Below are 23,519 nucleotides of genomic sequence, written 5' to 3' on the forward strand. Positions count from 1 at the left end.
GGAAAAAGGGGGAGGAATTAGGGTCCGGGGGGGGGGGGCACGGTGCTGCCCCCGGCACGGCTCGGCACGGCTCGGCTCGGCTGCCAGCTCCGCCCCGCTGCCGGGCCCTCCCCCAGGTGCGTGCTTTAAAAAAAAAAGGGGGGGGGACACACACACGGGGAGGTGCCCCCCACCCCAAAAAATGCATAAAAATAAAAATTTTGGTGGCAGGTTTTTGTATAACCCCCCCCCCTTTCCTCCTCCTCAGCCTCCTCCGGTGCCCTCACGCAGCCCCTTATGGGGGGTGTAGGGGTGAAGGAGAGGGGGGGTGTGTGTGGGGAATGAAGGTGAGGCGTGACATAAACGGGATGCCCCCCACCCCAAAAAAAAAAAATTAAAAAAAAATGAGGTGAAAAACCTTTATTTTGACCCCCCCATCCAGCCGCACCCCCTTTCCCCCCCCGCCCACCTTCCCACGAGGAGAGACACTCAACGATTCTTTATATATTTTTTTAATTTATTAGCTTATCGTCAAATTTATTTATTTTTTTTAATTTTGGGGGGTGACACCCCAAAAAAAAGAGATTCCCCCCCCAAAAAAAAGCCCCCATCGACGCGCTCGGCGCTCGGCTCGCCGCGGCTGAGGGGGGGGGGGGGAAGGCGGCACAAAATGGCGGCGCCCAGCGGCGGGGCCAAGGAGGAGGAGGAGGAGGCGATGGCGGCGGCTGTGGTGGAGGAACCGGAGCTGGGGAGGCTGGAGGAGGAGGCGAGGAAGCGGCAGGAGAGGCTGCGAGCCCTGAGGCAGCGAGCCCTGCAGGTAGAGGGGCTGTGGGATAGGGTGCCGGGGGGGTGCGGGAGGATGGAGGGATGAGGGGGGGTGGGTGCTTAAAAGCGCCTCAGCGCCCCTAAAATCCTCTCAGCGCAACCGAAACCGCCTCAAAATCAACAAAACCGCCTCAAAATCCTCTCATGGCTCCGTCCCGCCAGCCCAGGCTGCCCCCAGCCCCATCCAGCCTGGCCTTGGGCACCGCCAGGGATGGGGCACCCGCAGCTCCTGTGCTGAAAATGAGCAATTTTCCCCTAATACCCGACCTAAATTCATCCTCTTTTGGCTTAAAACCGTTACTCTCTGTCTTATTGCCGTGCTCTGTGATAAATATGTCGGGGAGGTGTGATTCTGGGGGTGTAACGGTTCAGGAGGTGTTGAGGGGTGGTGGCTTTTGGGGTATGGGGTTGGACCTAAAGATATAGGGGAAAAGGGTTTTGGGGTGTAGGAACAGGGTTGTTTTTTTTTTTTTTTTTTGGAAAGGGATATTCTAGGATTACTTCTTCCAGCTGTGAGGCCTTTTTAGGGCTAACCAAAAATTTAGGGCGCGGAATGATTTGGATGGGAAGAGATTTGTTTTTTTTTAGGTTAAATCCGTCACCCCTTGTCCTGTCGCTGCAGCCCCATTTGGGAACTGGGAAATTGTTGTAGGGTTTCCCTGGAGGATTCCCTATTCCAGGCTGAAAACCTCGGTGGGGTCTGGAGCCACCAGGTTGGCGGGGCTGAGCACTGAGGGGTTCAGGTTATGGGGTGCTGGGCACGGAGGACGGCTGGTATTTAGGGTGAAAAAGCGTGGTTTTTGGTGCAGGGGTTTGGCTAGGGGTGTAGGGGAGAGCTATGGGGTGAAGGGTGGTGGGACAGGGCTGGGGAAGGGGATTTTAGGGCTGTAAGGTGAGGAGGGGTGAGTTTGGGGCAGGAGAGGGGGTCTAAGGAGGTTTGGTTAAAAAAGGGTACAAGAAAAGGGAGAGGTGCAAGAGCTGGAGGAGGGAGCTGGGATTTGGGGTTCGCTGCAGGTAAATGAGGATTATTAGGGTTTTGTGAGGGGCTGCAGGGGGAAATGAGGTGCTCTGGAGTTCAGTCCCGTGTCCCCATCTACAGGTTCTCGTCCATGGGGTCTCCTGGATCCCTGAGCTGAGAGTGTTGAAATATTTTTATTTATTTCCCCCCGATTGGAGAGCTGAAAGAAGAACGGGTGTGAGAACCCGGCGGTGCCTCCCGAAAGCTGCCAGGCTCCGGCGTGTCTCGGCAGGTCCCGGCCTTGCTTCATTCACCCTTTTCGGGTTCCCGAGGCGGTTGCGAGCTCTTCCCCTCCTGCCACGTCAACCTCAAGCTGTTGGTGGAGGTTTGGATGGTCCGGGAAGGTGGGAAGGTGCCTGCCCCTATGCTGAGACCTTCCTGGGGTTTCTACACCTCCTGCTGCGTTCCTCGCCTTGAAACACCCGTCCTTATCCGTGCTGAGCTTTCAGGGAGGGGAAAAACCTTTCATTTTTTCTTCTCAGCAAGAAAAAATGACGGAAAAAAGAGCTCTTTAATTTTTTTTTAGGCCAACATGAAGGGAGCGAGGCTTCCTGAGCCCAAAACCCGCACGCATTCCCTCGTGGCAGGGAGCAGGGACTTCGTGGGGCAAACCGAGGCGAGCCTGTGGGGCCGTGAAGTCTGTCCCTGCGCCTACATCCCTCCAGGATTATTGCTTTTAATTATTATTATTATTTTTTTTTTGTTATCAGGCTCTGAATTTCACCCCTTGCCTTCTTGCTCGGTGACGCGTGGTCGTAAAAAACCCTCCCGCTGGATTTCCTTGTGAGTCACCCTCCAGCCGGGAGCTCCTGCTGTGGAACCAGTCGAGCCTTCCCCCGGCCTTCAGGGCGTGCTTGTGCCACCCCAAACCCTGGCAGAGGGCGCGGTTGGAGTTGTCTGACTCTAATCTCCGGTTTCCAAGCTTTCCTTTTATTTTTTTTTTGTCTTTTTAAAGCCGGATCGAAACATTTTACAGCTGCTGCTCCCCGGCTCCGAGGCTCCTGCAGCTCCTGGCTTTTAGAGAAGCCCCTCCTGCAGCCTGTCCCTTCTCCCAGCACAGCACGTGCTTCGTTGTAGCTGCTCCTGTGGCACCAAAACCCCTTTTTTTGGTACTTTTTGGTGCTGGGATTCTTCCCTGCATTAGCCAGACCAGTTTTATTCCCCTGCAGTGAGCGTGATCGGTGCTGGCTCAGCCAGCTCGGGCAGCACAACCTCTTTCTGTTCCGTCGCTGCCGCTTCTGTGCGAGCCCTGCTGATTGCAAGATCCCCGTTTTACACCCAAACAAACCCGAAACGGAGCTGGGGGAATAAAAAACGATGGCAGCCTCTTATCTGGCAGCCTTCGGAGAGCCGTGGGAGTAGCTGTGGAGCAAAAACTGCGCCGGGAAGAGGAAGCTCACGGGGAAACTGTGCAGCTTTTAACGGGGCTGCGCTCGTTTTCCACCAGCCTGGGACGTTGGGAAGCCTGTCTGAGGCCGGCTGGTTGTGTTTTTAACCCACGCTTTGCTCGTGTTTTTGCTGCCACCTTTAATTACCAGGAAACTCCCCCCCCGGGTTCCTGCAGTGGAAGGATGGGGGCTAAAACCTGACAATCCGCTCCCTTCCTGCTTTTTTTTTTTTTTTTTTTCCCTTGCCTAATGGCTGCAAATCAGATTAAAGCCTCCAGATTGTGTTTCTCAGGGAGACTTTTTATCTTTAGCATCTTTTGAAGGGGATCTTTTTGCTCACTTTAAGCTTAGGCAGGGACACGAAACTCAGAGAGGGACACAAAATGCAATCACGAGCTTTGGCTAACTGCTCCTTATCATTATTTAACGCCACATTTTGAGGTCCCAGGTGTCCTGGATCCCTTTGAAGCTCCTGCCAGGTGAGGGCTGTGCAAAACCACGAGCGCTTTCAGGCCGGGGACCTGACGCTTTCACGACCACTTTACATTTTTCCAGGATTTAAAAAAAAAAAAAAAAAAAAAAAGGAGCCAAGTGGCACGGAGAAGCAGAAAACCCTTTTGCTGCCAAATCCCCCGTGCTGAAGCCCCAGATAAAAAGCTGCCAGGGAGCCGTGCCGAGGGGTGCCAGCCTCTCCGAAGGGCTGGGTGTTGCTGCAGGTCCCCTGGGTGACTCCCGAGGAGCCGAATTTCCACAACCGCGCCGTTCTGCCGGGCGAGTTGATAATTAACTGCGGCTCCTCCTGCTTGGGGAAGAGGTTGCCCTTGGAACAAGCTTTCTGAGGCCTTCGATCTGCCCGTTTTGGGGTCAGATGGGCGTTGGGGTCAGGTTTACGTTGCTTCAAACCCCAAAAAATCGCCACAGCTCTTCCAGGTGACGGGATTGAGAGAAATCTGGGAGCTCTGTGCACGCCAGAGCTTCTCTTAAAAACACTGGGGGCTTTGTGAAAGCGAAGCCCGTTTGGGGATTCACCCGTTCGGTGGAAAACTGCTTGGTTTTAGAAATAAAAGGGGGGTGTAGGAGGTCTCAGGCCTCTTTCTGGTATCCAGTGTGGTGTCTTCAAGGCTTTTCCTGAAGGAGGAACTTCTGTTGTAGTTAAAAATCCGTGTGTTTGCAGAAATATAAATATTTAGAAAGGGATTTGTTGGGTTTTCTGTCTGGGGAGCAGCAGCAAAACGAAGCAGTAGGGACACAAAGAAGCACGCGCGTTATCTCCTTGCGAGGAGCCCGGTGCTTTTCCCACAGCTCCTTATTTTTAGCCCTAGATACGGGAGCAGCGGGGAGGAATTCTTGTCTCAGCTCTTGCTCGTAACCTGCCCTTGCCCCTCTGACTCAGCTCCGAAATAATTCGGGTGTGTGGCTGCTGCTGAGGTGAGAGGAAGCGCTCGCTGGCACTGGTGGCAGCTGAATGAAGTGTTGAGAGTTTTCCTTTGCCTTTCCCTGCCAGTTTTTAGTTTTTTTTTTTCCCCTCTGTGATGTAGCAGCCCCAAACTTAAATTGAGGGGTTTAACCTTCGAGGAGGAGCTGGCAGAGTTTGAGATCTGCCTGCCCCGATGCTCCTTCATCCTGATTTCCTTTTGCATCGTGGTGATGGGCAGCGGGTTTTCACCTAATATTTCTCTTTCCAACTCTACCCATAAGAAAAATAGATCGCTGCAGCTCGAGGGCCCTGAAAACATCACAAAAATAGGAAGTTTTGTCTGGAAAGAGACTCTTTTTCTTATTTTTAGACCACCCTGCTGCGACATTTCGGTGCGAGCTCAGCTGCTGCTGCCTTGTTACGAAGTTTAAGTCAGAAAAACGTTTCGGGTAGAGCTCCTGCTTTATGAAACCCCGGAGAAAGCACCCACGAGCTGAGTCCAGAGGGAAAATCTGTAGGAAAACCGGCCTGCTGGCTTCTGCTGGTCACAACCCAAAGCAGCTCCTGCAGGAATTTCTCTTGGCACCTCGTCCTGAACCCACCTCGCTGGCAAGGCCGCCTCGGCGCGAGCTCTGTAAGCTGTGGTTAAAGCCGAGAGGCTGCTTGCTGAAGAGGAACCGTGTGGTTAAAGGTCACTTTGGAGCTCCTCTTCCCGTGTCAGCGCTCGATTCCCTTTCGGATGCTGGGTTTTGGTGTTTTTCAGAGGCTTTTCTTGCCTTTTGACAACTCGGGGTGTCTTTTTGGTGCTAACTGGCGCTCGATGCCTCTTTTCCGGAGGTGATCCAAGCAGCAGGCTCCTTCCTCGATGCATTTAGGACAGAGATTGTTTGCAAAACTAAGAAAAACTGCTGTAAAAACCCATTTTTACCCGTTTCTTGCAGCTGATGCAGGTGGCTCTCTGCTCTCTGAGCCCGTGCAGCACGTAGGACGAGACCTGCAGCTCTTCCCTTCCTCTGGCTCCGGTATTGTTCTCGCCTCTCTTGGGATTTGTGTGGCTTCGTGCCCAGCCCTCCCCTGCCTGGTGGCCTCGGGTTATTCCCTCTCCTCGAGGCCCCGAGGGAAACAGGGGAGTGGGGAGTGCTGGTGGGGCTGTTTGGGATTTTTTTTGGGGGTAATTTCACGTTAAGACACAAAAAAGGCAGAAAGTGGCTGCCTTGTGCCGGGTTCCCCATCAGGGAGAGATCAGCTGAAGGAGAAGGCTCCAAAAACCTTTAGTGCTCGTGTGGCCGGGCACAAAAATAACGGGAGAAAATAAGAAATAGAGCAAATAATGAGATCTCTGCTCCGAAATAGTGCAAAACCAGCACGGGGAGGCATCCTTCGTGTCCAGCGTGTGCGTGAATTTCCCTGGGTGTTTCCGGGTGGTGTTTAACACTTAGCCCTGGCTTTTTTTTTTTGTTGTTTTTCCTGTTGCTTTTGGCTTTGTGGCTGTCAAATCCTCCCCGGGGGCGGCGTTTGGTTGTTGTCCTGGCTAAATAATGAGGCGATTCCAAAAAAAAAAAAAACCCACCCCAAAACCTGGCTGTCCCTCTCCTTTTAGAGCAGGACCTGCGGTGCGGAGGCGCGAGGGGATGCTGCTCCTCTTCCAAAATCCTCCACCAGCGGAGAGCGTCGCGGGGCTGACCCGAGCAGCAGAGGTGCCTTTCTCCCACCCAGCCCTGGCAAACCCAGCAAGCAGAGCAGCCACGGAGCTCTTTTTCCCTTCTTTTTCGCCCCCAAAACCCTCAAACCCAGCTTGGGAGGCAAGCGGGAGCCCACGGGGGTGGCGGGGCGGGCGGCCTCTCCGCCAGAGCTCTCGTGGCCCTGTCACGCCTCACGTCGGAAGCGGTGCCTTGGCTAAAACCCAGGCTTTTGTCTCGAGTTAGCATTGCTTTTTTTTTTTAGGACCGAGGCAGTTCCTGCCCTTCCCACCCCCTTTTCCTCCCGGTTTTTCCCCAGCCTGCGTGGCCCCACGCCTCCTCTTCTCGGGGCACGTTTTGGGAGCTTTTGTGAGCTGCCACCCCGTTGGGATCGCTGGTGTGGGGTCTGCCACAGCCCCGTTAGTGGGATCGGGAAAGGCTGGGGCTTTTATATGGGATTTTAAGGGGTTTTGGGGTGCTTGGCTGGGCAGGCTGCAGGCTCCAGTCCCCGCAGGGCGAGCTGTTAACAGCCAAACCCCAAAAAGCAAAAACCACCCCGAGCTCATCCCGTTAATCCCACAGCCCCGTGGATGCCCTGCCGTTATCCTGGGTGCCCGTTGTGTGACCTGTGGTGGTTTTTTATCCCAAACTGAAAACCTTTTGGGAGCTTTGTGGCTCTCCCAGGAACGAGGGGATCGTCGGGAGCCCCCAGAAGCTTCTTTAGGGGCAGGCACAGCCCCGCACACCCCTTTGGGCTGCCGTGTGGCCGCGTCCTGCCCCTGCTGCCACGCGTTTGACCCTGCTGCGAGCTGGTTCAGGAAGCTCGACGCCTTGCTTGCTTTTTTTTTGTCCTTTTTTTTTTTCCCCTCCCCTCCTTTTGTTGGGTTTGTTTGCCTGGGGGAGGTTTCCCACGGGGCGAGGCGAGCGCCGCCGGGGGACGGACGGGTGACGGGGACGGGGCGGTGGCACCACCACCCTGCAGGGGACGGGCTGTGGGGAAGATTTCTCCTCTACCTGCTCCAGTTGCAGGTTGAGGAGGAATTTTCCTCCCTTCCTGTGTAATTTCGGGTTGTTTTCTCTCCCTTTCCCTTTTTTTCCCCTCTTTTTTTTTATTTCACAGTCGATGCTCGCGCTAAATCTCCGCGCTATTTGCTCGGGTTCCCTGCTGCCCCTGCTGCTGCTGCTGCTGCTGTGCAGGAGGTGCTCCAGCATCCCCCGAGGGGTCTGCCTGGAAAATTAAACCTTTGGAGAGGTTCTCGGGCTCTTTAGAAATCCCTAAATAAATAAAATAGGGGCAGAATTGCGCAGAGGAGTGCTTACTCCATGCGTTTTTGGGGAGCCACGGAAAAGGAAGGGCTCGGGAAGCTTCGTGCAGGGAGTTCCTTGGCTTTGCAATTAAATATTTTGTTTTCAGATGGGTTTTGTGCGTGGCTGGAAGTCCACTTTGGCCGTGACCTTGCACGAAGCAGAAGAGAGCTGCAGGTATCGAAGCCTCGCCTCCTGGTGCTGCCCGATCACCTCGGTGCCGGGCTGTAAAGACCTGGCTCGCCCCTCCTAGGCAACAGCCGAGTTATTTCACAGGGCTGCGTTCGTTTCCCCTCGCAGCATCCCTCTGGGGTAGTTTTGAACCCCCCCAATTTCACGGATGGGGGCATTCAAAGCTCTTTGGAAGAACGTAAAAACCCGAAACGAGGGGCTGTGCGTTGCCGAGCTGTCTCCGAGCTACACAAACAGCTCGATAATGGCAACATCTCCTTTTAAATTCACTTCAATCCCCTCGTAGCCTCCAAACAAAGGATTTATAACGCCAACGAAGACGTCTTGGTGCTCTCCAGGCCCCTCCAGCACCTTTCTCCCTGCAGGAATTGAGGCCGAGGAGAGCCCGTGGTGGGTACGGGCTGGTGGCACCGCGACCAGCGGGCTCTGGTTTAATTTATGGAGGTGAAAAATTAAAAAAACAGCCTCCAGAAACCAGGTTAATCATCAGCTCCAGCAATGCAGAGTTAGGTTTGTCTTGCGCCCAAGCGGCACCGCTTAATTAGCACTGCGGGGCTGTGATTTCGGTGTGAAACTCGGGTGTTTTAGCTAACTTTTTTTAAAAAATATATATAAATATAGGGCCAGGGAGATTCATGCACAGACCTTCTTCTTCTGCAAACGTTTCACCTTTCTTCAGGGTCCTGGTGTGTGAACGCAGACCTGCTTGTAGTCTTTTTTTTTCCTGTTTTTTTTTTCTTCTTTAGAGAAATGAAACCGGCCACGGGCAGCGTTTGGTTCTGTTTCCCCTTTTGTCCCACAACAGGGGTGGCATTAAGGCACCGAACCCCGAGCCAGCCTGCTTTCCCCTGCCCTCCCGCCCTGGAGAACACGGGTTTTGTCCCCCAAATATCCACAATATCATCCCGGGCAGCTAGGGCAGGGCTGGCTTCTCAGCTTAACATAAATTTGGGGGAGATTCTGATGATTTCTGAGCGTTCGGTGCTGTAAATCAGTGACTTTTATTGGAGCAGACAGGAGTGATGGGCGCGTTGAGAGCAGCCAACCTCAGCCTGGTCGGTGGTGCTGTGGGTTATCGGGGGGGAAGAAATACCTGCGAGTGTTTGCTGTGTAAACAGCACAATTAAATCATAAAGCAATGAATTACGGGCGCCTTTCATCTCGGAAACGGGTTATTTTGGGAGGCACTGGCACAAAGCGAGGGGTTGGATTAATTTTGTTCGGGGGAGGTTTTGTTCCTTTGCTCTCCTTTAACCATTTCCATAGTAACCAGCGGGGACTGAACCAGGATTATGGCTTCAAGAAGGAAAAAGCTGCAGGGCCGTAGCTCAGGCTTTTATAAATCCCCTATTTATACGATTACCACGAGGACTGCGACGAGCAAATGGCTTCTGAACAGCTCCTGATCGATTTTGCTGGGTCCCGAGGCATCTCTGACTCGCCCCACAGTGAGTACGTTCAGCACAGAGCTTGGAGAGATCAAGGAGAGCAGCCAACGTCACCAAAAAAAAACAACGACTGCTCCTTACCTGGATGAAGCTTGCTTATATCAAGCAAAAAAATGGTGCTGTGGGACCTGGGAGCTTTTATTTTTCTTTTTTTTTTCCTTTAACACCAGCTCCTGCAGCCAGGAAGCAGGGAGAGCAGCTCCAGGGATGGAGCCTGCTTTTTTTTCCCAGCCCTGACCCCTTTTAACTCCTCGAGAAGAGACGTTTATTTGCCGGAGAAGCACTTGACGGGTAACAAAACCGTCCTCCGAGCCTTCAATGAAAGATAAGGAGAGCTTCGGTATTCCGGTCACTCCCCGAGGAAAGCGAGCTGCTGTTAGCTCCCGGGAGGAGGAGAAGCTGTAGGGTCATTTTGTTGGCTTTTAGGGGATCCAGGGGATCACCAGCTGCATTTAATGCGGGTGCCCAGGGGATTTGGGGAGGGGCTGGAAACGCAGCAGGACGGGCAAAATGGGAGATCCAAGCAGAAATTAAACCCCTGCAGTTTCCTTCCTGGGACTTTGCTCAGGGCTGGCTCTTCCCAGAGGGGGAAGCAGTTCTTCAGGCTGATTTTTAAGGCGGTGGAGAGAAGGAAACAAATAAAAGATTTGGCTTTATGAAGCCTCCTTTGGGAAGGAGGTGAGAGCCACGCTTGTGTCACGTGGGGACGACGAGCCGGCGGTGATGAGAGGATGTTAGGTACCGAGCAAAACCACTCCACATCAGCACTCGTGGGTAATTTGCACCTAGGAATCCTAAAATAATCAGCCCGAGAGGTCGTTAGCCTGCTGCGATTTGATTTTGATCTTTTTCTTTTTGTTCCAAGCACTGGATAAATTCCAGGGGGCTGGTAAAACACCGCAGTTTGAGACTCCGGGCAAGAGGGGTGAGCCGGGTCAGCAAAGCGATTTATTTAGGGCCCTTTTTGGCCCTAAATACCTTTGAAGGCGACGCAAAACCCGGCCTCTTCCCTTGTTGTTAGGGTGGAAGGAACCAGAGGGCTGCACGGGGCTCCTGCCAGGAAGGAAAAGCGCCGAAGCCCAGGGGGATTTCTCATTTCTCACATTCCTGGGCACGGCGCCTGCATCGCCCGGCACCGGGGGCTGCGACCCGGCTCCCTGCAGCCACCGGGATGGGCAGGAGGGGTTTGTGTGCTGGAACAAGGAGTGGGAATCCCAAAATGCCAACCCAGAGCTCGGGAAGTGACAGAAATGTTTGCCACCTCGCTCTGATCGAGGCTCAGCTCCCCACAGACCCCTCTTTGCTCCCCTCGGGTAGGTGTGAGCGCCTTCCAGGTTGCTTTCACCGAGCTGGCCTGACTTTGGGACTGCCAAATGTGGTTTTTTCCTTCCTCCTGGTGCAGCCTACGAGTCAGCGAGCTCTTTAATGCCAACAGCTTATCTTTGAGCTGTCTCCTCGCAGGGTCTGAAGGATGGGAGTGACTTTTTTTTTTGTTGGCAGGCGCTTGGCAAGCAGCCTCGCCGAGCCCGGCTGCGTCTCCAGCCTCAGGAGCAGCTCGCCACGGGGTGCTAGAAAAGAGGAATCGGGCGAGGGTGGAAGGGCAGGGGGGTTATTTTCGGCTCCTTGCACGGCGGTGAGGTTTTAGGTAGGGGAAAGTGAAGTTCAGCGGAGAAATGGGGAGAGCCCAAGTGCTGCTGTGCGCCCGTGGGGCTGCCACCAAGCACGGGGAGACATCAGACACCCGCGGGAGGCGATTTGGGGAGGAGCCCTTCCTGCCCTGAGCTGAAGAAACGAAAGTCGTGACCCAGCTGGCGAGCACGAGCACGTGAAGAGGACGGCAGAGGGGAAAATTCGGAGCCCGGCGGGGATCCCTTAAGATGCTGCTGCTGTGTTGAGCCATGGGGTAAATCCAGCGAGGGCGGAGAAGGAAAAAGAGACGGGGCAGCGATGAAAGGAAGAGCTGTAAGATAAGATGTGTGTTCGAGCCTCTGCCTCTATCAATAAATGATCACGTAACGAGACCCGACTCAGCCCTTGATCCCACACTCCATCCTCACCCCAAACCCCTGCTTGTGGGGGAATCGCCTCCGAGCAGCCGGCTGCGTGCGGGAGGAAGGAGATGTTTTAAAGCATGTGTGACCCCTCTAAGGCTACGGATGCTTTAATGGCATCTTTGCAGCTCTCTTTACACCCAGCTCTGCAAGCTCCAGCCTCCTGCAGGGTTTTTTTTTGGGGTGAGGAAGGGTGGAAAGCAGAGGAAGGAGCTTCTCCAAGGCTCAGCAGGGTGCTGCTGGCCGTGCACGCTGCTCACTGCCTCGTGTGTGAAATCAAGGAGCGCTGTGAATCGGCTGCGGGCTGGGACCCTGAGTCCTACAAACACATTTAGGGACTCGTGACAGCTCCCCGCACGCAGCAGCGGGTGAAAAATGCCGTTCTCTCACAGCTCTGCCCCTTTTCGGTGTGAATTCCCGTGCTCAGAGGCAGCACCAGAAGCCCTGCGACTCGCTGCGGGGCTTTGGGCACCACGCGGACGAAACCGAAATCTCGCTTACAGCCTGCAAACAGCAAAGCGTGGGGAATTTCTCTTCCTGGGGCTCGAGACATCCATTTCGGACCTCGTTTGTGTTCTGCTTTCGCACCCCTCTGCCCAATTTTCGGCGGGTGGTGGCGGGGAGCAGGGGCCCCATGTGGTTGGAGACGTGGTGGTGCCTTGATCCTCGCTGCTATCCTCATCATCCTCACCATCCTGCTCTTTCTCCTGCTTGGCATCTCTAAAAAAATTCAGGAAATTAACAGGACTTTAGGAAATATTTGGGTGGCGATGGGGAACGGGTTGCAGCAGGTGCCAGGAACCAGGGGCTTTGGGCGGGCTGTAGGGGAGCGGTGGGATTTCAGTGCCAAATTATTCTGGTGTATGGGGGGAAAAAGATGTGCGGCGGTGCAGGGCACGCAAGCCTGTGCTGGGAAATGAGCATTTTCTCCCCAAATCTCTCGTCAGTGTTTCAGAACGTGCTCGAAACCCTCCCGGATCAAACTCCAGTGAGAACGTGGGCTGGGAGAGCGTGCGTGGAGTGCGAGGAGACGAAAGGAATGAGAAAGTGAAAGAAGGGGATTCCCCCAGCTCGCACAGCAGCAGAAAGCTGCTCGTGGGCTGCTTTCAGCCAGCCCAGCTCTGTGCTGGAGAAGAAAAACGTGTGTGACAGCAGAAGCCTGCTTCTGAAAAACAAAACCCACGTTCGGAGGGGGTTAAAACAGCCAAATACTGGTTTTAGGAGTGATTGTTGGTTTTTTTTTCCCTTTATAAAGAGCGCCTCCAGCCTGCGCCGGGCCTGAACCAGCAGCGAGCCGTTTGCACCCGAGCTGGTTTTTAACCCGGGATCCAAAATAACATTTTAAAGCTTACACATTCAAGGGTTTTTCTCGCAGTTTCGCCAGGGAAATCCTTCCTTCCTCGCCTTTTCCTGAGCGCTCCCGCTGCCTCGGAGGGCAGAATTGACTTTTCCGTGCCAGTTCTTAGAGCGCTAAGAGGAGAAAAAGGGAAAGGCAGCTTCATTTCCAGCTGTCAGAGCTCGGCAGTGCTTTCAAGCCCCCGTGGAGGGGCTCCGAGCTGGGCTGCCCTGCGTGGCTGCAGGGCCTGACGGAGTAAACTCTTTGTCTTTTCAGAACAAGAGCAGCGGCGAGCCCGAGAGCAAGCAGTTCAGAAGAGACGACGAAGAGGAGACCGTCAGGCACAAGTAATTATTTATTTATTCCCAATTCTCTCTTTTATGTGCTGTTTGGGCGCTGCCCTCATGTTTGCTGATTAGGATCGCAGAATCACGGGGTGATTGGGGTTGGAAGGGACCTCAGCGACCACCTAATTCCCCCCGCTATGCCGCCACCACCCCAGGTTGCTCTGAGCCCCATCATTTGGCTCCTGACACACAACTTGGGTTGGTTTTGGTGTGAATTTAACCTCCTTCTGTAAAGAATCTGAGATGGGGGAACGCCGAGGAAAGCCCTCCGGCCATCTTAATGCATTTCTTTGGGTAGCAAGGGGAAGGCGATGCCCTCGGGGGCACCTGGAGTACAGATCAATTCCACATCAATCACTCCATCCCCATCACTCACACCTGCGTGGTTTAAAAGTGCATTTTTTTTTCCGTGCACCGGGGCTTTGCAGCTCACTCGTGGCCCACTGCTCTTTGCTCCCATCACCAAAAAACGCGAGCGCGGGGGAACTGCGGAGAAAACGGAGCGAGATCCCCGCTGCCCTGCCTGCTGCTGCTGGGGAATAACTCCTGGCAGGAGCTGCGAGCATTCTCAGGAAGCACCAGGTGGTGTTTTTTTTTTGGTTTTGGGGCTGGGAGCGCTTCTCGAGAGCGATCTCAGAGGCTGAACTTTCATCCGGAGGCGCCGCCGGTGGGTTTCGTGCCGGCGGAGTCACGGGATCCGGGCTGAGGCTGACGCAGGAGTTTAAAGATCTCGGAAACGCTGATGAATAATGAACGAGCAGCTCTCGCTTTGCAGCCCTGCCACCTGATCTGCGGCGTGGCGAGGTGCTGCGGGGAGCTGCTGCCCTCAAACGAGGAGCATTGCGTCTCCTGCACTCCTAAAAGCACCACCCGTCGGGCTAGCAGCGATGTGCGTCCCTACACCCAGCTAAAAATCCTGAAATAATCATTTTTGTCTCTTTTGACCGACTTTTAGGCCAGGGATCGCTTCTTTTTAGCCACCTGAAGCGTATCAGAGGTGACGTGGTTTTATATCAAACCTTCAGCATCACCCCCTGTTGATCCAGGAGGTCTTTTTTTAACATCAGGGAGCTCTCCTCGTGCAGCAGGTTCAGCAAATCCTTCCTCTGCCTGCAGCGATGCCCTTGAAACCTCACCGAGGTTATGGGCAGAGCGAGCAGGAACCCCTGTGCAGTCACCAAGAAACTGCCCGTGGACGGAGGGCATCTCCTAAAATCCGTGGGAGTGATGCCTCCGGGCAGGGAGGCAGCTTTTGGGGCGAAAAAGTTTCCTTTCCAGCTCGCTTTCCTCGCAGGAGCCTGGAGCTCTTTGCCAGGATCCAAATGTGACTTTTGCAAGGCAAATTAGAGCAAGATCGGCTCGGCAGGAAACGTTTGAATCACAAATTTGGCCGAGGCGAGTCGTCGCTTCGCAGCTCAGCTCCAGCCCGTCCAGGGATTTCAGTTTGACTCGTCGAATGCCCTTTTTTTTTTCTTTTTTTCTTTTTTCTGCTGGCTGAAATCGGCCGTGTGCTTTGGACGGGACCAGCAAGCCGCTAACTCGCTTCTCGTCTCAGATTTTCATTTCCCGGCGAGCTCGGCTGAACTTTCTCAACCCTTCGAAAAGGGGGAACCGCTGAGCGCCAATGCCTCGCCGCCGGCTGGTGCTAAAAGGTTGAGCTGAGATGATTTGCTCCTGGTCCTGGGAGCTAAAGCATGCCCTGGCTGCTCCCTCAGCCCCAAAAACAAGAGCCTGGGTAGCTGGGCTGCTTCCTCAAGCTGCAAACCACCAAAAAAAACAGCGGAGGGAGGTGAAACCTGGTGGCTGAGGAAATAATCTTGTGGCCAGCGTGCAGCGTTCGGGCGCACCGTGTAACCGGGGAAGCTGCTCCTGCTCTGGGGGTGCCCTGCAGGAAGGCAGGAACAGCTTTGGCTGCTCTCTCACCCTTAGGGGCTGGGATTTAGGGCTGCTTTGGCTGCTCCTCGGGGTGGCTCTCAGGGCAGGACTGACCACCAGGCAGGCTTTAACCACAGCCTGCTGCCTCCTCCCATCCTCGGGGGCCAGGACTTTGCACCCTGCAGCAGAGCCAGGAGCCTGCTTTGCAGATATCTTCTAGCTGCCAGCGTGACGACACGATTTGGGGCAGCTTCCTGTTTTTTTTTCTGCTCAGCTCACAGCTCTCCCCCCTCTATTTCTTTTTTTTTTTTGTGTGTGTTCCTTGTTATTATCTTTCACGCCGCGAGATACCGCGGCGGGAACAAGTGCTGACGAGGCCCTCGGTGCAAAACGCAGCAATTTAAGCTCGGGTCTGCCTCTCTGGGGGGGTTGATATTTCTAATAGTTTCAGCGCCTGGCTTTATTTGCTTCCCAGCTCTGCTGCCCAGGGGCGTCGGGGCGTTAAAAGCGTGAATAAAAACCCAAAGCAGGGCTTGCAAAAGGAAGGGGGATCAGAAGTCGTCGCCCTAGCTAGAAATCAAGCCTCGGTGAGCTGCTGCTCGTCAGCTGCTGCTGTTTCACCACTGAATCAGCCCTGAACGTTGCAGCTCGGCTGAGTGCTGGGCAGGAGCCGGGGGAAGAATGTCACGGGGCAGGGCAAAACCGCTTGTTTTTATTTTTTCTTCTCTTTTTTCTTTTTTTTTTTTTCACACCTCCCCTCTGCACGAAGAACGCAGCAGCAAATCTGCTCCGCCGAGGCAGGAGCACGGTAACCGCCGTGCCGTTGTCCTCCCTCCCGTCCTGGAGAGGCTCGTGGAGGGCTCAAAAAAATATTAAATACGGGAAAAAACACATCACATCTGTAAGGAGGTGGTGTTTTTTGATAGCCAACCCCCTGCCTTGCCCCCCCCTCCCAGCAGTGCCCTCTTGATTTCAGTCTTACGTCCCCCCCGTAACCAAACCGGAGCGTTTTGGGGGCTGAATTTTGGGTGTTTTTTTCCTCCCTGCGTCCTGCCTGCAGGCAGGGGGTTGGCGTGGTGCTCGGGACCCCCGAGCCTGCCCTGAACATCTTTTTATTCCCAGCTTGGCAGCTCTGTGCCGTGCGGGGATGCGAGGTGCTGCAGCGGGTGTGAGCGTGGTTATCCAGGCGCGGCGCCGCAGGGGAGCTGCGCTCGGGGCTCTTTGAGGAATATCAAGGCTGCTTGGGGGAATATCGAGGTCCTGAGGTCCTCCAGGTGCCACCAAGACACCTTCAGGTGCCACCAAGACACCTTAATTTGGCCGGACAGCCTCGTGGCACCCTCCTGGTGCATTTGGAGTCCTCCTCCTGCAGCGCCCGGAGATGCAGCTGCCCGCTCCGAGCCCCGTCTGCGCTCCCCGAGGAGCACGTCCCGAGACAAAAAAACCTCCGAAAAAAAACCCCCAAACCTCCTCAAAAATAAAAACAACACCTCCTCGGTGAGCTTGGGGGCTCGAGGTGGAAGAGAGGCGCCTGTTTTTTGGCATTCCTCGAGTGCCTCTGGGAGGAGGATGCGCTGCGACACGCTCGGCTCTGCGCCGAGATCCCTCTGCAGGGGCTGGGGGAGCTGCCGGGCTCTGCCCCTGCTTGTTGCTCCCTCCTCTCCTGCCCCGGGTGAGGAATCCAGGGACGGGTGAGGAATCCAGGAACGGTGGGAAAGGCTTCACCCCCTTGATCAAACAGCAAAAAATTAGGGTTGTGAAACGGAACCTGCAGCGGGGCCGGGCGCGCAACAAGGCTCGCAGTGCCCCCAGAGGGTGGTGGTGCTGCAGCAGCCCCTCAGCACCTCCCTCGTGTCTCCTACTTCTCTTGCGTGCCCAAATGCGGCTTCCCAGGGCCTCCCAGGAGTGAGTGAAGCTCGGGGAGGCAAAGAAAAACCCAAATTCTTGCCGTGGCTTCTCTCTGAAGGGCGAGATGGAAAGTGTCACCAAGGAGATTCGGTTTCGAGCCGCTTGGAGCGGCCGTGCCAGAAAGTGGCCGGCTCTGAGAGCAGCTCGAGGAGGTGGAAGGGCAGCAAATTCTCACACCAGACACCATTTCTCCACGCCTTCGGGAGAAGATTGCCCGAAACAGCTTGAGGTAAGGGTGTGAGAACACCCAGGACTTCCCTAAAAGAACGCAAAGTCTCCAACCTGGCACTCTGGAAATAATTCCTGGGGGTCTGGGCGCTAGGAACGACTTGGTTTGGATGCTGCCTTGCTTGCAGCATCCTCACGAGCGACAGGACATCAGCACGGAGACCTCAAAAGTCCATTTATCACTTGAAGAATGATGTTTGCTTTGTGAAACCCCTCGGGGCTGGGGGAGTGAAGGTTTTTTTGGTTTTACAACCCCAAAAGCAGCGTTGAGCGTCCCGCGATGTGCACGGAGCCTCTCCTGCGTGCCGTGCAGCATCCAGCCCTCCTCCTTCCCCAGGAGGAAGCTCCGGGCCTGCGAGGGAAACTGGATTTGAGGCGTTTTTTTGTTGTTATCGTGGGCACTTGGCTAATCCACCACGTGTGCAGCACGCCGGGCTGGCTTTCTGGCAAACAGCCCCAGAGGAACCGCTGACACCTGGGCTTTATTCAACCCAGCCCTGCGGGAGACCCCTGGCTGTCTCGTTAGGTGGATATTTTGAACCCTTTTAATCCTTCCTGCTGTTTTTGGGGGCCTGCTCCTCATCCGTCTGTCCTTATGGATGGATAAAAAATTGGGGAGAGCGAGGCAGCAGCTTCTGGTGAGCCGAGCACCGCGGGGTTCGCCTGCCGAAATCCCCCGCGGGTGCGCCGGGCGCTGCCGATTCCCGGAGGCAGGTGCAGGGAGCTCCCTCATCATCCAGCAGCTAATTAAAGGGATCCCTTTCTGATTTCTGCTTTGTTTTCCCCTCCCTCCTGCAGCTGTGCGTGGCTTTAACAAGGAGCCGAAAGCACCGGGGGGAACCGAGCTCGTGCCCTGCCCATGGCACGAGGGGAGCTGGGCGCAGCCCCGCGGCCGCTTCCCCTTCTGCAGGACCTCTGCTGGTGCTGCTCCCGTCCGTGCCAGCACCTGCTGGGTTGTGCAGTGCCTTTTTTTTTTTTTTCTTCATTTTAATCTCGTGGAGAAATCTCCGGCGAGCACGGGCAGCGCCGGCTAGCAAGGCTTTTGTTTGCCAGCCCAGGTGGGGCTTTCTGTGGGCTAAGCGCGGAGCGAGCAGCTTGCCCCGGCAGCCCCTCTTCCCTGCTCGTTCCCCACGCGGTGCCGGCCTCCCGATGAGTTTGGGAAGGGGCTGAAGCTTGTGGGAACGTTGCTAAATCGTTTTCGGCTGGGGCTGAGCAGCCAGCGTTGCCGGCACAAGCTGCTGATGTCGAAATAGGGCTTGTCAGGGTGCAACGCTAACGTCTCGCTGGCCTGAAGGAAACAGCTTGCTCGGCTCCCAGCTCTCGTTTCAGCCCCTCTGACCTCAGGGCAGCCTGTGTTTGGTTTCTATTCGGCTGCGGGAGAATCCTAAACGTGAGCTAAACCCAGCAGAAAGCGGGGGAGAGGCCGAAAGTCGGCGTCCTGCAGGCTCTGGTGCTGCCTCTTGCTCCGATAAATCCTCTCCAGCGAGCAGGAGCAAGCTGGTGGCCAGATGTCCAGCATCACAGCCTGACACCCCGTTGCCTCCAGGGTGAATTAGCTGCCTCCCTCCCCTCCGCCTCCCAGGTTAGCAACAAAATTTGGCCGTCCCTAAGCTCCTGGTGTGCCGGTGAGAGCTGTGCCTGGCCGTGGCATCGCCTTCTGCCAAAAATAATCGCTTGATCATCCCAGATCAGGCTTCCCGAAAAGCCCTGCCTTGCTGGCTGGGGAGTGACGCTGCTGGGTCCGGGTTAATGCAATAAATTCCTCCTCCCGGGGCACGTGTGTGTAAAAAAAAAAACAAAGAACAAACCAACCCTGTAAAACCTCACAGCAGCTTGTCCTCGGCGGTGGCTGCTTCCTGCGCTGGGCGCAGTCCAGGCGCGCCTGGCCGGGGGGAGGTATTGAAGCCATGGGCTAACCACGAGCTAATCACGCCCCTGAGTTTCTTTTAAGCATCCTTTCTCTAGCAAGCTGGCTGAAATCCTAAGAAATGGCTCATTTGTAGCCCAATTTGAGGCAAGAGAAGGGGGCAACCAGATGAATTTGCCAGGGATGGGGAGGGCAGGGTGCTGCGCCCCGGGGCTGTGCGCTTGTGCTCCGGGGTGGGTTTCCCCCTTGTGCTTCCCACCGCTCCCATCCTTCCCCTTCTCATCCTGGGCTGTAGCTCGTGTCCTTTTCTCCTCCCTTGCTTTGCTGCAAGCCCCAGGGATGAGCTGGATCTCACCACGGAGCCTGGCAAAGCTGGAGCAAAGCCCCTGCACAGCCCCGACGGCGCTGCCCGAGGCTGTGCTGAGAGCCCGGGGCAGGATCCGAGCCCGCAGCGAGTGCCTGGGTTTGTGCTCGAACCCATTCAACCCACCCAAAGCCTTTACGTGCATTTAATCGCCAGCGTGCCCGCCCCTCACTGCCCTCTCCTCTTCTCCTTCCTCCCCAGGGAGATCAAACTGCGAAACTACGACCCCGAAGATGAGGAGCTGAAGAAGAGGAAGGTGCCCCCGGCCAAGCCGGCCTCAGGTGAGCAAACCCCGGGAGCTGGGGCGAGGGGGGACCCAAGCAGAAGCAGAAGCAGCGGTGGTGCTGCTGCCAGATCGGGCAGAGCCCTTGCAGGGGTTTTATTAACTGCTGGGACGAGGCTGACAGCACCCTCACAGCACATTTCATCCTCTCCTGCTGCCAGGCAGCGTTCAGGGGGAACGAGGCAGCACTTAAAGGGCAAAAAACCCAGCACAGGACTCTGTATCCAACTGGAGGTGGAGACCTGGTCGGCAGGAGTGCTGATGTTGTGCTTTCTTTATCATTTTTTAAAAGTTTTTGACTTCTTTCCACCCTTCCACTCTTCCCCTGTGCGTGGTTTGGGACTGGGAACAGCAATTTTTGAGTGTTCCCAGTAAAACCCAAGCTCCCTGCCACCCCCCTTTGGAGCTGCAGTGCCCGTCAGCTGCAGCTCCCGTGCCTGCAGCAACCAAACCCCCAGTCCTGGGGCACTTTGAGCAGGGGCTGGGGAGGGAGGAGGGCGGAGGAACCGGACTCAAAGCGGTTTCACACTGAATACACCTCGGGCACACGCGTTTCCTGGAGCAGGATTCGGTTCATCCCTGATGGATGTGCTCAAGCCTCGGTGCTTGCACTCCCTCCTCGCACCGACACCTCGATTAGCAGAGGGAAAGCTGCGTGGTGACCCCTTAGCTCCCCTTTTTTCCCTGATATCTGGAGCTCCCAGATACCTCACAGAAGGGCAGGGCTGGAGCTGGGTCCCTGCGAGGTGCCCCACGCTGCGCCCTCGGAGGTGAGTCACAAATTGCAGATTCAAACCCCGCAGACCTGCCGAGCAGCTCATCACTGCAGACCTTGCCAAAACAGGACTTGAACCCAGAAGACTTCCTGCTGCTGCTGGGTGCTCTTTGTGGGGTTTGCCTCGCTTTCAGGTGGTTTTGAGGAGTTTCTTAAAGGATTTGGGTGGTGGAAGGGTGCGTGGACCCACGGGGATTCGCTCGTAGGTGATTCCTCCGAAGGCGACGCCGTTCAAACGGGCTTTAATAAGCTGCTCTGAAACAAGCCTGGGTTTTCTGGTGTTTTTTTCCCTGCTGTCCCCTTGCTGTGCCTTGTGCTGACGCTGGTCCTGTTCCCCCATCTAGTGGAAGACGTGGTGAAGGAGCAGCTGGAGGCTGCCAAGCCGGAGCCCATCATCGACGAAGTGGTACGTGCACCGAGAGCTGCTCCGTTTCGGGCACTCCTCTGCCTCCCTTCCAGCTCTCACTGCCTCTCTCCTCTTCCTCCTTAGGATCTGGCAAACCTGGCCCCCAGGAAGCCGGACTGGTGAGTGCTTGAGGTCCTGGTGTCACCGTCCCCTCGGGGTTGTCTGCTTTGGGTTAGATTTGCTAGAAATGGGAAACTCAGCTCGTCCTGCTGGGAAAAGCACAACGTGGCCCCTGCCTTCACATCTGCCCGGATTTGGGGATTTGTTCTCACCCTCTCCTCCTCCTCCTCCCCAGGGATTTGAAGCGAGACGTGGCCAAGAAACTGGAGAAGCTGGACAAGAGGACTCAGAGAGCCATTGCTGAACTGATACGTGCGTGAGGGTGCTGCGGGGTGCTGTGCGGGGTCACCCCACGCAGGGCACACGTGGGGAGCTCCCTGCCTTGCTGCTGGGCTGGGGAGGGACTGCTGGAGCTCGATCCCCTTTCCCAAAAGGGGAAGGCAGCCGTTTTGGGGTTGCTCAGCCTCTCCCTGTGGGTTTCCCAGTACGGGAGGCCGATTGTGAAGCAGCTGCTGCTTCTCTCTTGCAGGAGAGCGACTGAAAGGGCAAGAGGAGGAGCTGGCATCAGCAGTCGGGTCGGCAAAGCAGGATGGAAGCGACTCAGACTGAAGAAATCCATCCAGCAGCCTCGGGCATGGGCTCTGCCAGCAGCACCGAGCCCATCGCCGGGACACGCTGAAGCCCCCAAGTGCTGCCGTGCAGCTGCTGCGTGCTCAGGACCCGCTCTGTGCTGGGAAAAGCAGCCAGCTGAGAGGCTAACACGTTTTTTTTTCTGCTCCTTGACATTCCCAGACCCTGCGGGCTGTGCAGCCTGTGCCCCTCCTCCAGATGTTTTCAAACGGACAGAGTTTGTTGGAAGAAATCTTTTTATAATAAAACAATCCCGCCGGGGAAGAAGCTGTCGCTTGTTCTATCAAGGTTGAGGCAGCTCAATTAATCCTCGGGGACTTCAGCCCACTGGGTTTTCAGGTCCCTGTCCCCTTCACGTCCCGTGGCAGCGGGGATGTTGCAGGTTGGGCACCTCGGCCAGCCACTGGGGTACCCGAATCCTGCGTTTGAGTGGAAAGCGGTTTTGTCCCGAGGTAAAACATCTGGTGCACACAACCCTGACAGCGGGATTTAGAGCAGAGTTAACCTGTGATAAAAATAGCTGTTCCTGTTAACGCCCGCATCCCGCTGCTTTTAAAAGCCTGTTGAAAGAGCAGCTGGGAGGAGAGGTCCTTAACACAGCTCTGGAAGGGGCGCAGCAGCCTGTCTGGGATGGCATTTCTGAACCAGGACGAGGTCCTTGCAACTGCTCCTTGGTTGCAGCCACCCCAGAAACCAGCCCTAATGCCCCTCACCCTTCTTCCCAGGCTGTTTCTGGCCAGAAATCCCTCAAGGTCTCCACCAGAGACCGTGCCACGTCGTTTGGCCGGGGTGCTCTTGGCCATCAGGTCCCCGTTTTGTCCGGGCGCCAGCAGCTGGACTTGGTGATCCTGGGGGGGTCCCTTTTGATTTGGAGGATTCTGTGAGAAATGGGGGTGGGATCAGCTGGTGTGGGGACACCCTCGGCGTGGGGCAGAGCACGTGGGGATGCTCTGAGGGGCTCGACCTGCCTGAAAAAGAACAGGACCCACCGAGCTGCGGCACTGACGGCTTCTCCATCGCCAAAGCAGAGCTGTCTGCTGAGCTGGCGGCCTTCCCTGCTGATGAATTCGAGAGTGTTTCACGATGGCTCCACCGTGTGGGTATTTCTGTGCTCATTTATTAATTATCTTGGCCATCACACGCCTTAACGTGCAGTTCCTTCACCGGGAAGGAGATTGGGGAACGCGATCCCACGTCCCCTGCGGAGCCACGGCCTCTCCTCCGTGAGATGCCCTGTAGATGTCAGCAAACCTCCGCACACAAAGGAGCACACCAAGGGATGCAAATTCCCCGAAAGCTCTGTTTTTCCCCAGTTTGGCTGCAGGCACAGCCCTTCCTGGAGCAGAGGTGCCCGTCTTGTCCCCCTGCTCGTGGCAGAGCAGCCGTTTGAAGTCGTATTTCCTCGCCACGACAAAACGAAAGCAATTAAAACCCGCTTTTCTGGACAAAGGGAGCATTCCTGAAAGATCTGTTTTCTCTTCCAGCCCTGCGTGATAATGCCACTTGGAAATGAAAAATCAAACAGGTTTTCTTTCCGGACAAACCCAAACGAAACGTCTCGGATTTGCCTCGCCCACGAGCTTTCTGCTTCTGTTCCAGGCTGAAAGGTCCCTGTATGGGGTGGGGGTCCCTGTGTGCGACCCCAAACTCTTTGTCCCATGGATTTCATTTATTCCTTGGCTGCGTGGCCACAGGGTGAGGGGTTTTGTGCCTTTTAAAGGGCTCTGCCCCGAGCTCGTGTTTATCCTCAGGACCCTTCAGCATCCCAAACAAAGCTTCTGGTGGCCCAGGGGCAGTTTTAACTTAACCATGGGGTTTTTGGGATGCGTTGCGGTGTCCCAAGGACCCACCTGAAGCCCCCTTGGGGTGCTCAGTCCTATGCACATGTCCTTGGGGTGCTGCTGTGATGGAAACACTGAAAAACATCACGGATTTGCTTCCCTCGGTTTCTCTGGAGGAGGAGAGCTCCTCTGAGCGCTGGGCTGGAAGAGGATGACCAGAAACGAGAACCCCAAAAACCAGGAGGCGACTTGGCTCGAGGTCCTTTGCGAGGTGGACAGCGGGACCAGAATGAACAATTTCCTCTCCTTTCTGCCTCCCTACCAGCAGAGAGCTTGGGGACACCCCTGGAGGTCACC

At 55.5% G+C, this 23,519-nt stretch overlaps 1 protein-coding gene across 1 annotated transcript; it reads left to right on the plus strand.

The window, feature by feature from the left end:
- The first annotated feature begins 662 nt into the window (after positions 1 to 662).
- Positions 663 to 21,641, plus strand: CCDC12 (coiled-coil domain containing 12). Its single transcript, XM_084282982.1, has 7 exons — positions 663 to 796; positions 12,915 to 12,985; positions 19,429 to 19,508; positions 20,630 to 20,691; positions 20,776 to 20,810; positions 20,987 to 21,063; positions 21,281 to 21,641. Exons 1-7 carry the CDS (start codon positions 695 to 697, stop codon positions 21,358 to 21,360), a joined length of 507 nt encoding a protein of 168 aa, XP_084139108.1. The 5' UTR covers positions 663 to 694; the 3' UTR covers positions 21,361 to 21,641.
- Positions 21,642 to 23,519: the final 1,878 nt, after the last annotated feature.

The sequence above is a fragment of the Netta rufina genome (genome assembly GCF_964035555.1).
Source record: "Netta rufina genome assembly, chromosome: 2".
NCBI lineage: Eukaryota > Metazoa > Chordata > Aves > Anseriformes > Anatidae > Netta > Netta rufina.

Bases quoted from the DNA above. Each gene is read 5' to 3' on its own strand.
- CCDC12 (XM_084282982.1), top strand. From the start codon at position 695: ATGGCGGCGGCTGTGGTGGAGGAACCGGAGCTGGGGAGGCTGGAGGAG. The intron at 20,811-20,986 runs GTGAGTGCTTGA...CCTCCTCCCCAG, and splicing joins GCCCCCAGGAAGCCGGACTG to GGATTTGAAGCGAGACGTGG. The intron at 21,064-21,280 runs GTGCGTGAGGGT...TCTCTCTTGCAG, and splicing joins AGCCATTGCTGAACTGATAC to GAGAGCGACTGAAAGGGCAA.